General features: G+C 42.3%; 1 protein-coding gene and 1 pseudogene across 1 annotated transcript; one reads left to right on the top strand and one right to left on the bottom strand.

Moving 5' to 3' along the window:
• Window positions 1–527: 527 nt before the first annotated feature.
• Window positions 528–4,213, bottom strand: LOC142196238 (serine/threonine-protein kinase SBK1-like; annotated as a pseudogene).
• Window positions 4,214–8,303: 4,090 nt separating this feature from the next.
• LOC142196237 (serine/threonine-protein kinase SBK1-like) lies at window positions 8,304–10,383 on the top strand. The gene is made up of 4 exons (XM_075266450.1): window positions 8,304–8,446; window positions 8,721–8,896; window positions 9,305–9,507; window positions 9,805–10,383. Exons 1-4 carry the CDS (start codon window positions 8,304–8,306, stop codon window positions 10,381–10,383), a joined length of 1,101 nt encoding a protein of 366 aa, XP_075122551.1.
• The last annotated feature ends 6,376 nt before the right edge of the window (window positions 10,384–16,759 follow it).

The following is a 16,759-nucleotide window of genomic DNA, read 5'->3' as shown; positions in this document are numbered from 1 at the left end:
CTCAACCTTATCTGCACAGAACCGCTGCCGCTCCCCGGAACTCCCAGAAGTTCTTCTCTGTCTTCTCCTCTGTCATTCACATGCCGGCAGAGCGCTGTACGCGCCCCCGCCTCCCTGCCGACATGTGAATGACAGAGGAGAAGACATAGAACAACGGCCGGGAGCTCTGGGGAGCGGCAGCGGTTCTGTGCAGGTAACTGGACAGCAGGGGGGGGGGGGGGGGGAATAAGTAGCCATCGGAATTTTTAATCACTACACAGCATGGAATCCAAAAATTGAAGCCTTCAATATTTGGAGTCCACGCTGTGTAGTGAACAGGATCGTTTTTAAAATCCAATTTTCAATCATTAAAAAATCCCATTGACTTGCATTAGGATCGGAATTGGGTTCAGATGGAAAATGATCGGAAAATGGATTTTACAAACGATCCTGAAATCTCAAGATCGGCTCAACCCTACTTACAACCACAAACTGATTCTGTTCTCTGCTTGATGTGACCCCAGCGTGCACATCGTACGGTCTTCATCTTACCGGTAGGGTGCTGGTATATCTGCCATGTGCTCTGAAGGCTCCTCCACTTTCCATGGTAGGTGAAGATATTTCAGGATATCCATGGCTGAGCCCCGATCAGAAGGATTTACGGACAATAAATTCCAAAACATTCTTCTGGCTTCCACTGAGACTTTCTTCCACTTTTCTGGGGCTTTTGAAGCGTCCTTTCTCATCTGCCACCAGGCAAATTTTTTGTAGTTGGCAACACGTTCCAGCGCCTCTTGCCAGGGGAAGAATCCATTAAGGGCAGTGAACACGAGAACACCAAAAGACCACATGTCAAAGCTGGACTGTAGTAGTAGCTGATCTCCTGGTCTCCTCCGTAAGAGTTCTGGGGCGGTGTAAGGTTTAAGCCAGGAAACAGTAGGGACATGTGTGCCCTGGAGCCGGGCGAGTCCAAAGTCTGCCAGTTTAATGTGATGACATTCAGTGTCCATCAGAAGAATGTTATCTAGCTTGAGGTCTCGATGGACCATTCCTCTGCTGTGTATGAACTCCAGAGCGCTGGCTATCTGTGGGACGCAACGCTTCACCATGTCCTCCTGCATACCGACCTGAGAAGAAGACAACACAAGAGATCACACAGCTGAACAGAAGACAGGACAAACTTGTCTTAGAGAAAAGTTCTCATGACTTGTATTTATCTTATACCAAGAGACAATAAAAAAATTTTAGGGGTTGTAACCAATATGTCCTGATGACTTAGTCTACCACCAGCTCACCCCGTCTCCTGTATAGTAAATCTACCATCTTATATGGTCTTACACTGTTCCATACCTGGACATATTTGTGGATAAGAACTCTAATGGGGGCGACAATGAAACAAATAAAAATAATAATTCAGGATCTCACCTTAGGTTTAATGATGGACTGAAGAGTCCCTGCCGGGGCCAATTCCTGAATGAATACAAACTCCTTAGGGGTGTGGAAGACGATCTCGTGTGTCTGGATGATGTGCGGGTGACAGGGAGATGCCGTACTCCAGGAGGAAGTTATCCACCGCGGTCTTCTCCTTGGCTTGCATTTTGACCGCGAGGATCTGACCTGTAGATGACATTAATATTATAAGTCACCGTCATATTCTACAACATGAAGATCAATAATGTTATAGAGGAGCCATCACAAGACCACAAGGTTAGTGGAGATGAACTTTCCATATTTCAGGGTATTTAGATACAGGACTAAGGTAAGAAACTAAACCGGTCCCCAAAGTGAAGGAAAGTCTAGTTATAGATATGGGCAATGGTGGATTGTGATGACTTAGGCCAATAACCAGCAGGAGGTAATATAGAAATGATGACTCATCTTATTATGGAAATATAATCCAGCTCATTAGAAGAGAGGCCTGAAGACCCAACAAAGGACATTGTGGAGACCTGTTAGCTACAGAGAGACCAAGAGCCAAGACCAGCTCAATGGCCCAATCATCACAATAATCATCCATCGTCTCACCTGAGTGTTTGTGTCTTCCCATGAAGACCGATCCATAAGATCCCGATCCGAGTTCTTGCAAGAGCTCAAAGTGGTCGGCCACATCCTTCATCCTGAGCTTCTTAGATGTCTCTGAAACCAGATTCAGCAGATGTTTTGCCATGTTCTTGGTCACTTCGCTGATTTGGGCGGCCATTCTGGATGGAACAAAGAAATAGCATTTAGTTTACTACAACAGAAGAAAACGGCTGTATTGTAGAGGTCTGGGAAGTCATGGCTTGTGCCCCAGACTACATGTCCAAGACTGCCCCAACATTCAGAGGATGCCCCACTGTCCCTGCTCTTATTACACTATATGGCAGTATCTAGTGGCAGGAGGTGACTACTCCATACTACATGAGACCTCTGTCTGCTGGAGCTTTATATCATATCATCTCTATAGCCTGTGCTATGTACTAAACATGGATTTACCTTACAGATGAAGCCTGAAGATCTCTGCTCCTCCTGGAAGAGATGATGGTCACTGATGGAGTCCTCTTGTACAATGTGCACTGGATGTCACTGAGATGGTTTATATCCAGGAGGAGGGAGGAGATTGTAGATGGAGGGGGACATTGTCATTGGCCAACACTTGGCGCCTTCATTTCCATATGAATTTCTATGTTGACATTAAGTCTTTGGTGGACTTGTTGGGGGTAAATCCATATGAATGGGGTCTGTGGGGGCGGCTTCTGCACTGTACACAATGGCATTGTCTATGGGAAACACAACAGTATCAGGAGAAACCTACAACAAAGGCCTTATTCACAATATACAATCCTGGGCCAATGTCTAGGCTAAGTGCGGGAAATACTGCAAAGTAAGAAGGATCAGATCATAGAAATGGGAATGGTTTGGTCCATTCGGGTCATTTGGTGAATTGACAGAAATCAAAAAAATTCTAATTCCAATGTTTGGTCTGAACAAGATTTGTCTTAAAAAAGTGAAAAACAAGATAAAAAATAGTCCGGGAACATTAAAGTAATAAAAATAAGAAAAATCTGCAATGGAAAAATGATTTATTATGTAAAAGAGAAGAAATTCACAAAATGAGATTATTTTCTGTAGAGAATCGGCCGTTCCATCCACATGGGGGGGGATTTGTATTCCGGGGAAATTTCAGAACAAATTCTAGTAAATGTGTAATTGTCAGCGCTGAATAGAAATATTATTGAAAAAAAAACATTCTAAATTCACTTTCAAATTTCACATCATTTTGTTTAATTCCTGCGCAGGCTTAAAGGGTTCACATACTTACTAAAGGCTGTTTTGAATTGGGTATAAATAATAAGCCAATAAAAGTCTCTTCTGGAAGGAATCGCTCCCTAAAAAGATGGTTTGGGAAACTTTCTTGGAAATCTGGAAAGTTCCTGTTAGAATTGTAAACCTTCTAAAGTCCAGAATAAAAATTCACCAACAAAGAAATGATGTCTCCATAAAGCGGAGACGTGGAAGATACCATCCGGGCGGGGGGACCCATCCGTCTGATAGAAGAACATTTCACATTCTGAAATATAAAATTCAATATTACAAATTACAAATTGAATATTTCCACATTTTTGTCAGAATTCCGATTATTTCATCTATAGACACAAAATGATCGACCAAAGTTTCTCATGAAAATGAAGAATAAGATGAAAGTGTCAGGAAACAGCGCGGCGGAGATATCACCACATAGCGAGACATCGCAGGTTACAGATATTGGGGGGGTTAGGAGTTTAGGTCGTGTTCTTATGGGGTGAAACTCATAATGGGAAAAGGATTATTCACACACTGGTGATGTTCGGCTCGATGACATGTATAACACATGGCCGGTCTCCACAAAGTCTCAGGTTTGGGTCATACAGAAAACTTTTGCAAAATTTTGGTCAAATTTGGCTGATTTGAACTGGTTTCCTCATCTTTAATCCATGTGTAGTTTTTATATCACTGAGGGGGGGGTGGGGGGCGACTAGATCACTGAGTCTTTAATGATAAAAGGTAACATAAAGTCTCACAAGAATCCAGAATATGAAGCGGGGAGAAGTAGCTGCGGGGTCACCATCGGCGGTCACCATCGGGGGTCACCATCGGGGGTCAACGGGAACTGCAGGTTTTTCTTTCTTTCTTTGTTCCCATTATTCTTTGTACTCTTCTCCCTGATGATCCCCAGACAATAGATGGAGGTGTCAGGATTGTGTATCACACTCATTGTGTCCTGAGCTCTGACCCCCTCCCCCTATTGTATCCAGGAGGGTGGAATTACCATTAATTACCATTAGTTACCATTAGTTTCCATTAATTACCATTAGTTACCATTAATTACCATTAGTTTCCATTAATTACCATTAGTTTCCATTAATTACCATTAGTTTCCATTAATTACCATTAGTTTTCCATTAATTACCATTAGTTACCATTAATTACCATTAGTTTCCATTAATTACCATTAGTTTCCATTAATTACCATTAGTTTCCATTAATTACCATTAGTTTCCATTAATTACCATTAGTTTGGCTTCCAGCAGTGCAGTAGACACACAGAGACCCTTAAAGGTGTTACTTGGTGACTGTTCACACCTACTTTGTAACTCATTAACTCCTTGTATATTTCCTCCCTCATTTGCAATATAGGGTAATTAATGAGAGGCTAATTATCTCCTGTGGGCAGTCCTGGACTGTTCCGTCACCGTCGAGGCTCCGAGTATTTGGACAGACATTATACTTGGCCCATCTTTATGTCTCTGACCCCCCTACATTCTCCTCCCGCCTCATAGATTGGATATTTGTGAGACTTTCTGTTACTTTCTCTCATTATTCGTGTTCTAGTCGCCCCCCCCCCCCCCCCACTGATATAAAACTACACAGAGAATAAACCCACTTCCAAGTATCGGCGTCCACCACCAGGGCAGCTGAGAACTACGATTTTTACCGCAATCTCATCTTTATTATTTTATTGGGGGTTATTTAACACGGCTCCATAGACTACTCTCCTGATGAACTTGTCAAAAGAGAAAGGTCAGGGGAAACGAGAGATAGAGGTTGTAAATAGTGGGGAGGGGTTACATTGTTGCTAAGCGTATATAGACATATGCCAGTTATCACACCCCCACTGTCAGCAGGAAGCGCTTATCAGCAGGGATTGTTTATGCTAAACTCTGCTGTACCTCTTTTGAGTGTTATTCATGAGCTATAATGACCCGGTTCACTATAACCTTTAATGAACTGAAGGAAGTGCTAGCAGCTTTTTAGACTGGTCTTTGTGTTTATGATAAAGACGGATCAGCCATCAGTAGTGCAATAGAGCTGTATTAAACTGCAACTTTAAGCTGTTGGGAGATCCATATGTCTAGTTTACAATCATATGAAAAAAAACAAGTCTTCAGTAGGTGATACCTTTTTTAATGGCTAACTCTGTAGAGGCTGCATATTTATATACAACAGGACACATAGGGATAGGATTACAGGAGGGAGGGGGGAAGATCTTATTACTATATACTTATAACAACAAACAATCAATTGCCAGATCCCTGGTTCTTATCTTAATGGCTGTCTTAATGATTTGTATAAAAAAAGACATAAACCCACGTGAGATGTTAATTCCATTGTCCAGCGTCTGGAATAGGGTCATGGCCTTGTACTCATAAATCAGTCGCTGTTTCCTTGATTTAAAGTTCCCTTTTAAGATCAAGATTTTCATGTCTCTGTCACCTCCAAATAACAAAGGAACATTCCCATGTGGACAGAAGAGGTGCAAAACCTGCCCGCACATACTGACCACTGACAGGATAGAGATCCCAAACTCTAACAGGGAATATAAAATCCCCCGGTACGTTCACCTGTAACACACCTAATGTAGTGTATTTGATCATTTGCACCAAATGTTCCACTGAAAATCTATATGTTGGAGAGACCACGGGACAGAAACTCAGGAATGAGAATTAATTCACATCGCTCATACAATCAAACAACAAAGAACGGATCTTCCCGTGCCAAATCATTTTTGCCAGGAAGATCATAATATCACCAATGACATGAAAATCTGATCCTTAAAAGGGAACTTTAAATCAAGGAAACAGCGACTGATTTATGAGTACACAGGCCATGACCCTATTCCAGACGCTGGAAAATGGGCAATGAACATCTCACGTGGTGTTTATGTCTTTTTATACAAATCATTAAGACAGCCATTAAGATAAGAACCAGGGATCTGGCAATTGATTGTTTGTTGTTATAAGTATATAGTAATAAGCCTCTTCCCCCCTCCCATCCTGTAATCCTATCCCTATGTGTCCTGTTGTACATAAATATGCAGCCTCTAGAAAGTGTTTTTTAGTTATATCTGAAGAAGAAGCTCAGAGGAAGCTTCGAAACTGTCATATTCTGTCATCATTATGAGTTAGCCATTAAAAAAAGGTATCACCTACTGAAGACTTAAAAAGTTTTTTTGTTTTTTTTCATATTTCATAACCACTGGCTAACACAGTACCAAAACAAACATTTTAGTTTACATCACAAATAGGACTATTCACGAGGAGCCCCTACAACAGATTACCCTAAGTTACACGCCCAAAAACATACAGAAGTGGGGGATTGTAAGGGCGTGGGTGGACTAGCACTTAGATTACATGATTGTACTGTTTGTGAACTGGGCCTTTTTGAAATTTAACTGAAGCGTCTTCTATTAGTCTCTTCATCGCATGCATTGCGCTGGAGGACATGTTATAGGCGTATTTACCCATAGGTCTCTATATATATATAGACGAAGATAGGGGCAAAAAAATTAATAGGGTGAATAGCAGACCACTATTTCATCACTATATGTCTGTGTCTTTTTAAATTTTTCTAATAAAGTTGGAAGTTTTAATCACACATTTTTGCCAGAAACCGGATTTCTGATATAAAACTACACAGAGATTAAACCACTTCCAATCAGACACAGATTTCACTCCAATTTTGTAAAAATTTTGTGTATGACCCAAACCTGAGACTTTGTGGAGACGGCCATGTGTTGTAGGTCTCATCGAGCCGATCATCACCAGTGTGTGAATAATCCTTTACCCATTATGAGTTTAACCCCATAAGAACACGACCTAAACTCCTAACCCCCCAATATCTGTAACCTGCGGTGTCTCGCTATGTGGTGATATCTTCGCCGCGCTGTTTCCTGACACTTTCATCTTATTCTTCATTTTCATGAGAAACTTTGGTCGATAATTTTTGTGTCTATAGATGAAATAATAGGAATTCTGACAAAAATGTGGAAAAATTCAATTTGTAATTCGTAATATTGTATTTTATATTTCAGAATGTGAAATGTTCTTCTATCAGACAGATGGTCCCCCCGCCCGGATGGTATCTCCTACGTCTCCGCTTTATGGCGACATCATTTCTCTGTTTGTGAATTTTTTCCGGACTTTAGAAGGTTTACAATTCTAACAGGAATTTTCCAGATTTCCAAGAAAGTTTCCCAAACTAATTTTTTAGGGAGCGATTCCTTTCAGAAGAGACTTTTATTGGCTTATTATTTATACCCCCTCCCCCATAGCTCGGCCCATTTCCAAAACTGCCCCCCTCAACCCATTCAATACAGCATTTAGTAAGTATGTGAACCCTTTAAGCCTGCGCAGGAATTAAACAAAATGATGTGAAATTTAGAAGTGAATTTAGAATGTTTTTTCAGTAATATTTTTCTTCAGCGCTGACAATTACACATTTACAAGGGATAAAAAGAGGAAATGTCTCCAAAATTTGTTCTGAAATTTCCCCGGAATACAAATCCCCCCCATGTGGATGGAACGGCCGATTCTCTACAGAAAATGATCTCATTTTGTGAATTTCTTCTCTTTTACATAATAAATCATTTTTCCATCGCAGATTTTTCTTATTTTTATTACTTTCATGTTCCCGAACTATTTTTTATCTTGTTTTTCAGTTTTTTAAGACAAATCTTGTTCAGACCAAACATTGGAATTAGAATTTTCTTTATTTCTGTCCATTCACCAAATGACCCGAATGGACCAAACCATTCCCATTTCTATGATCTGATCCTTCTTACTTTGCAGTATTTCCCGCACTTAGCCTAGACATTGGCCCAGGATTGTATATTGTGAATAAGGCCTTTGTTGTAGGTTTCTCCTGATACTGTTGTGTTTCCCATAGACAATGCCATTGTGTACAGTGCAGAAGCCGCCCCCGCAGACCCCATTCATATGGATTTACCCCCAACAAGTCCACCAAAGACTTAATGTCAACATAGAAATTCATATGGAAATGAAGGCGCCAAGTGTTGGCCAATGACAATGCCCCCTCCATCTACAATCTCCTCCCTCCTCCTGGATATAAACCATCTCAGGGACATCCAGTGCACATTGTACAAGAGGATTCCATCAGTGACCATCATCTCTTCCAGGAGGAGCAGAGATCTTCAGGCTTCATCTGTAAGGTAAATCCATGTTTAGTGCATAGCACAGGCTATAGAGATGATATGATATAAAGCTCCAGCAGACAGAGGTCTCATGTAGTATGGAGTAGTCACCTCCTGCCACTAGATACTGCCATATAGTGTAATAAGAGCAGGGACAGCGGGGCATCCTCTGAATGTTGGGGCAGTCTTGGACATGTAGTCTGGGGCACAAGCCATGACTTCCCAGACCTCTACAATACAGCCGTTTTCTTCTGTTGTAGTAAACTAAATGCTATTTCTTTGTTCCATTCAGAATGGCCGCCCAAATCAGTGAAGTGACCAAGAACATGGCAAAACATCTGCTGAATCTGGTTTCAGAGACATCTAAGAACCTCAGGATGAAGGATGTGGCCGACCACTTTGAGCTCTTGCAAGAACTCGGATCGGGATCTTATGGATCGGTCTTCATGGGAAGACACAAACACTCAGGTGAGACGATGGATGATTATTGTGATGATTGGGCCATTGAGCTGGTCTTGGCTCTTGGTCTCTCTGTAGCTAGCAGGTCTCCACAATGTCCTGTGTTGGGTCTTCAGGCCTCTCTTCTAATGAGCTGGATTATATTTCCATAATAAGATGAGCCATCATTTCTATATTACCTCCTGCTGGTTATTGGCCTAAGTCATCACAATCCACCATTGCCCATATCTATAACTAGACTTTCCTTCACTTTGGGGACCGGTTTAGTTTCTTACCTTAGTCCTGTATCTAAATACCCTGAAATATGGAAAGTTCATCTCCACTAACCTTGTCGTCTTGTGATGGCTCCTCTATAACATTATTGATCTTCATGTTGTAGAATATGACGGTGACTTATAATATTAATGTCATCTACAGGTCAGATCGTCGCGGTCAAAATGCAAGCCAAGGAGAAGACCGCGGTGGATAACTTCCTCCTGGAGTACGGCATCTCCCTCACCCTCAGCTGTCACCCGCACATCATCCAGACACACGAGATCGTCTTCCACACCCCTAAGGAGTTTGTATTCATTCAGGAATTGGCCCCGGCAGGGACTCTTCAGTCCATCATTAAACCTAAGGTGAGGTCCTGAATTATTATTTTTATTTGTTTCATTGTCGCCCCCATTAGAGTTCTTATCCACAAATATGTCCAGGTATGGAGCAGTGTAAGACCATATAAGATGGTAGATTTACTATACAGGAGACTGGTGAGCTGGTGGTAGACTAAGTCATCAGGACATATTGGTTACAACCCCTAAAATTTTTTTATTGTCTCTTGGTATAAGATAAATACAAGTCATGAGAACTTTTCTCTAAGACAAGTTTGTCCTGTCTTCTGTTCAGCTGTGTGATCTCTTGTGTTGTCTTCTTCTCAGGTCGGGATGCAGGAGGACATGGTGAAGCGTTGCGTCCCACAGATAGCCAGCGCTCTGGAGTTCATACACAGCAGAGGAATGGTCCATCGAGACCTCAAGCTAGATAACATTCTTCTGATGGACGCCGAGTGTCATCACATTAAACTGGCAGACTTTGGACTCGCCCGGCTCCAGGGCACACATGTCCCTACTGTTTCCTGGCTTAAACCTTACACCGCCCCAGAACTCTTACGGAGGAGACCAGGAGATCAGCTACTACTACAGTCCAGCCTTGACATGTGGTCTTTTGGTGTTCTCGTGTTCACTGCCCTTAATGGATTCTTCCCCTGGCAAGAGGCGCTGGGACGTGATGCCAACTACAAAAAATTTGCCTGGTGGCAGATGAGAAAAGACCCTTCAAAAGCACCAGAAAAGTGGAAGAAAGTCTCAGTGGAAGCCAGAAGAATGTTTTGGAATTTATTGTCCGTAAATCCTTCTGATCGGGGCTCAGCCATGGACATCCTGAAATATCTTCACCTACCATGGAAAGTGGAGGAGCCTTCAGAAGACATGGCAGATATACCAGCACCCTACCGGTAAGATGAAGACCGTACGATGTGCACGCTGGGGTCACATCAAGCAGAGAACAGAATCAGTTTGTGGTTGTAAATAGGGTTGAGCCGATCTTGAGATTTCAGGATCGTTTTTAAAATCCAATTTCCGTTCCCAATTCCGATCCTAATGCAAGTCAATGGGATTTTTAATGATCGAAAATTGGATTTTAAAAACGATCCTGTTCACTACACAGCGTGGACTCCAAAAATTGAAGGCTTGACGGCTTCAATTTTTGGACTCCATGCTGTGTAGTGATTAAAAATTCCGACAGCTATTTATTTCCCCCTGCTGTTCAGTTACCTGCACAGAGCCGCTGCCGCTCTTCAGAGCTCCCGGCTGTTTTTCTATGTCTTCTCCTCTGTCATTCACAGGCCGGCAGAGCGTCATGCGCGCCCCATCACTCACGTCTCCCCTCCCAGTACCCGCCCACACTCTCCTAAGCCACAACAAGCCCCGCCTTCTCCCAGCATTTGTAACACTAGCCTAGGGAGGCGGGGGCGCATATGGCGCTCTGCCGGTGTGTGAATGACAGAGGAGAAGACAGAGAACAACAGCCGGGAGCTCCGGCGAGCGGTAGCGGTATTCGAGATACTCGTACTCGATTGAGTACTACTCGCTGTTCAAATGTAAAAGTTCGATGCAGAAGCAGCATTGATTGGCCGAATGCTATACAGTCGGCCAATCAATGCTGGTTCTTCTCCTACCTTTAGAAGTCTTCTCCATGCAGCTTCCCCGCGGCGTCTTCCAGCTCTGAATTCACTCTATATTCACGCTGATCAGGTGAATGGGGTCTTTTCCCGTTTTCTGAAGGTAGCAGTGCTCGTACAGTGTGTACAGCGCTATATTTGTTGTCACCCCTTTATTCCCAGCACCCATATTGATAGGCTTGTAGCTGTTTGCCCTGTCCAATCACTGCCCATTTCCAAATGGGGGTCCCTGTTCTCATTATTGGGGGTCTCGGCAGTTGGAACATCACTAATATAGACATTGCCCCCCCCCAGTCTATGGATAGGGGATTCCTTTCTCTGATGAGAGTACCCCATTAACCATTTAAGGACTGGGCCATGTTATTATTATCATCGCAGGCCTCGGGCCATAACGTTACTTCTCTCTCTATATTGGGGTTGAGCCGATCTTGAGATTTCAGGATTGATTTTAAAATCCAATTTCCGATCATTTTCCAGCCGATCCTGATCGTGAAAGCTGCCTATCACTGATTGGGATCCAATTTTAGGCATCGGGCCTGGGCAGAGCCGACTGCGCATGTCCGCTTGTAGTGCCTGATGCCTGGCAGAGTGAATGCAGAGCCGGAAGACGCCGCGGGGACACTGCAAGAAGACTTCTCGGAGGATCCAGCCCGACCCTCACTCGTGGACTTGGTAAGTATAATTTGATCGAACATTGCCTACCCCTGAAACGAGCATATTCCCCCCATAGACTATAATGGGGTTCAATATTCGATTCCAGTAGTCAAATATTGAGGGGCTACTCGAAACGAATATCGAACCTCAAACATTTTACTGTTCGCTCATCTCTGACCATTATATGGGGGGTCCGCTGGTATCATCCAGGACCTTTAGTAATGGTACTCAGGATATGGAGGATGTTCGGTTTCTCCAGATGAGTTTCTACTCTGTACATGACATCTACAATCCATAGTGTAGGATATAACTTGTATATTGTTGGGTATCCAACTGCTGAGATACACACTGATCAGGTGAATGGGGTCTTTTCCCGTTTTCTGAAGGTAGCAGTGCTCGTACAGTGTGTACAGCGCTATATTTGTTGTCACCCATATTGATAGGCTTGTAGCTCTTTGCCCTGTCCAATCACTGCCCATTTCCAAATGGGGACCCCTGTTCTCATTATTGGGGGTCTCAGCAGTTGGACCATCACTAATATACACATTGCCCCCCCCCCCCCCAGTCTATGGATAGGGGATTCCTTTCTCTGATGAGAGTACCCCATTAACCATTTAAGGACTGGGCCATGTTATTATTATCATTGCAGTCCTCGAGCCATAACGTTACTTTCTCTCTCTATATTGGGGTTGAGCTGATCTTGAGATTTCAGGATTGATTTTAAAATCCAATTTCCGATCATTTTCCAGCCGATCCTGATCGTGAAAGTTGCCTATCACTGATTGGGATCCAATTTTTCCCAATCCCTCAACCCTAGTCAATGCTTCTCTATGGGAAACATTACTTATAGGGTTGGGCCGATCTTGAGATTTCAAAATCTGATTTCCGATCAATTTCCAGCCAATCACGATTGAGATCGTGAAATTTGCTTGATTGATTGGGATCCAATCTTTTCTGATCCCAATCGCTCACCCCTACTCTATATTACTGACTGGGGGCTTTGTTTTTGTGGGCTGAGCTGTATTTCCCAGTATTGTGTATTACAGGTAACTTATTGTACAACTCTTATTAACTCTTTAATGGGAGGAATGGGAAACCCTACAATCCCACCATTGGTTATTACAGGACAGTGATTGAGGGATATACCCCCCAAAAATACCAAAAGCGCGCTCCCTTCAGTAAAGATGAGTTCTGGTATGCTGATGGATCAGAATAAAAAGGATTTATTTATGATGACGCGTTTCGGGGTTCTCTGGCACCTCACACGTACCACCCCTTCATCAGATCTAATTGAAAATACAAACATAACACACATAAAAAGTAATATTAAACTTAATCATACAAACAATGAATAGCATATTTCATATAAAAATTCATATTTTTGCATAAAAGATGAATAAAAATCACATGGTACAAATAGGGGTGAACTGTAGCTTGTTGCTCTAATCCATAATATTCCCCCATTCTCATTCAATGTACCTAGAAAGTGTATTTACAATGATAGAGATACAAATATATCCACACAACAGAGTAAAGCTCCTTCACACATCAGTTCTTGTATCAATGTCTAGTTGCTGTTTGTTTTATCCTAATTAGTCTTATTTACTGTGTTTCACCTAATCTCTGATGTAAATAATAATCAATGGTAGTGAGTCTTCGTCTCCTAGATGTCAGTGCAGTCAGGGAGTCGCTCTCTTACCTCTCCGAGTTCCAGAATGTTTGCACAGCGGGTTTGTACACACATGCTGATACATAGACTTGTCAAAAGACCCCGAGAGTGCTTGTGCAGGTGACTCAGCAGCTTTGAAGAGGTTTTTTTTGTTTGTTTGTATTGGACACCCTGCATCTGTCCACAGGTAAACTGCCAGACAGTGTGCATTGTCCCCAAACGTAGGGTGTTACCACTATCAGCATCCATTCATTAGTCAGATGTATTCATAGCCAGGTGTTATATATTACTTCTATGTCTTTGGCTTTTAAACTCTGCTGTAGAACAATGGCCTAAGTGGGAGGGAATAAGTATAATTCATGGCAAATAAACCACACATCCCTATCACAGACACTAGAGTCATTAGGAAATGTGACCATTACATTCTATTACAGAGAACTCTGATAGGAATATATTCTATTAGTTATACTACTTACTACTATGTGATATAAATAAATCTAATGGTCCCTTAATAATCGATTAAGATCTAGCAAAGAGAATCACATTGATTCTACAATTGTATGTGACCCTAAAGCAATTCTTGCCAGTGTCACATTGTACTGTTGCACTTAGGGCTGCTGTTTCCCTAGTGAATGCCCAATATAGTACGTATCAGAAGGTAAGTATAGAAAATAGGGGGGGAGGGGGAGTTTGGAGTGGGACTATGTTCCCAGATGGATGCCCACTGGCTGCTGACAAGCTCTTTGGCTTCATTCAGCCCTCTTGGGGTAAGTGGGTTTAATTTGTATATCCAGAACATTTCCCTCCTCTTGAGTCTCTCCAACCTGTTTGACCCAAGAGGAGGGATCTGCTCTATGGGCATCACCCTGAATTGCCTAAAATCACAGTGATGGGCTTCCAAGGCATGTTTTGAAAGTCTATGCTTAAGATAAGCCCTTGAAAGGTTAAACCTATGACCATTAATTGTATTGTGTAGTGCCAGTGTGGTCGGTCCCACGTACTGTAGCCACAGTTATAACTGATAAGAGAGATGACAACGTTGGTTTCACAGGACAGATGCTGTTTAATTGAGAATGTGTCACCGTTGCTGCGGAAGGATTTTTCGCTGTGACTTATGGAAGAAGAACATTTACATTGAGTTTTCTTCCATCTATAGACACCTGGGTTACTATGGACAGGGTTAGAAGTTATTCCTTTACACTGGTTTGGGGAGCGCCACTTACTAGGTGCTAGGATATTTCTCATTGTGCCGGCCCTACGGAACGGGATTGCCGGTTGTTTGGGTAAAACTTTCCCCAAGATTGGATCATTTAATGTATGTACCAATGCTCCTTTAAGATGTTGTTAATGGCTCCATGGGATTTATTGTAAGTTGTTATGTAATTGAATTGCCATTGGTCATTACTTTTAGCTTTATTATTCCTACTTATTGGACTAGGATTTAGACATTCAGCTTGTGTAAGTGCTCCATTAATAATGGTTTGGGGGAACCTTTTCTCTTCAAATCTTTTTGCCATGACCAGACTTTGGCTCTCAGAATCCTGGCTTCTTCTACAGTTTCTTCTTAATCTCTTGAACTGGGAAAACGGAACATTCAGCTTCCATTTTCGATAGTGGTCGCTATGAAAGTCTAGCAAATTGTTCCCATCCACTTTCTTAAAGAAGGTTTTGGTAATTATCTTTCCTTCCTCTGTGCTTAATACTAAGTCAAGATACTCAATCTGGTCTTGGGAACTGTTACTGGTAAAGGTCAGTCCCCAATGGTTGTCATTTAGATATGTAATAAACTCGCTCAGGGCGTCCACAGTATTATTCCAAATCAGAAGCAGATCATCAATATAGCGTACATAGAAAACTATATCTTGTGCCCATTTATGTTCAGAATATATAAATTATTCTCAAATTCACCCATATATATATTAGCGAAACTTGGCGTGAATTTGAGATTATTTTCTGTAGAGAATCGGCCGTTCCATCCACATGGGGGGGATTTGTATTCCGGGGAAATTTCAGAACAAATTCTGGAGACATTTCCTCTTTTTATCCCTTATAAATGTGTAATTGTCAGCGCTGAAGAAAAATATTACTGAAAAAAACATTCTAAATTCACTTCTAAATTCACATTTTGTTTAATTCCTGCGCAGGCTTAAAGGGTTCACATACTTACTGAAGGCTGTTTTGAATGGTTCGGGGGGGCAGTTTTGGCCGAGCTATGGGGGGGGGGGGTATAAATAATAAGCCAATAAAAGGAATCGCTCCCTAAAAAATGGTTTGGGAAACTTTCTTGGAAATGTTGAAAATTCCTGTTAGAATTGTAAACCTTCTAAAGTCCGGAAAAAATTCACAAACAAAGAAATGATGTCTCCATAAAGCGGAGACGTGGGAGATACCATCCGGGCGGGGGGACCATCCGTCTGATAGAAGAACATTTCACATTCTGAAATATAAAATACAATATTATGAATTACAAATTGAATATTTCCACATTTTTGTCAGAATTCCGATTATTTCATCTATAGACACAAAAATTATCGACCAAAGTTTCTCATGAAAATGAAGAATAAGATGAAAGTGTCAGGAAACAGCGCAGCGGAGATATCACCACATAGCGAGACATCGCAGGTTACAGATATTGGGGGTTTAGGAGTTTAGGTCGTGTTCTTATGGGGTTATACTCATAATGGGTAAAGGATTATTCACACACTGGTGATATTCGGCTCTACTCTGTAGGAGGACGGGAGCCATGATGACGGCGCTCTCAGGTCAGAGGAGAGTGAAGGACGTGACTGTTTGTCTCCAATGAAATCCTTCCCTCTACTCTGACCTGAGAGCGCCGCCATCATGGCTCCCGTCCTCCTCCATTGTGTTCCAGGTGTTCTTTGGATAACCAGTCTGGGCCAGACCTGCTGCTCCCCTCACCCGTCTACAGGACAGGACCGACGTCACAACCACAGCAGGTGAGAGGCCATCTGCTCCATAATACGTATATTGTGCCATCTCATATGGAGGGTCACTACACTATACGTCTTGCTCAGGTCTCCGCGTTCTCTTTGGGGTTTGGAAAGATCCCACATTATAATAATCTCACAGGTTTGTGGGTGACAAAACCCCCAAAGTCTCAGGTTTGGGTCAAACACCAAACTTTTGCAAAATTGGAGTGAAATCTGGTCTGATTGGAAGTGGTTTAATCTCTGTGTAGTTTTATATCAGTGAGGGGGGGGGGGGGCGACTAGAACACGAATAATGAGAGAAAGTAACAGAAAGTCTCACAAATATCCAATCTATGAGGCGGGAGGAGAATGTAGGGGGTCATATAATGTCTGTCCAAATA

This window comes from Leptodactylus fuscus, chromosome 2 (assembly GCF_031893055.1).
Source record: "Leptodactylus fuscus isolate aLepFus1 chromosome 2, aLepFus1.hap2, whole genome shotgun sequence".
Taxonomy (NCBI): Eukaryota; Metazoa; Chordata; class Amphibia; order Anura; family Leptodactylidae; genus Leptodactylus; species Leptodactylus fuscus.
The sequence above is the reverse complement of the archived record's forward strand: the minus strand, read 5'-3'. Positions and strand labels throughout refer to the sequence as shown.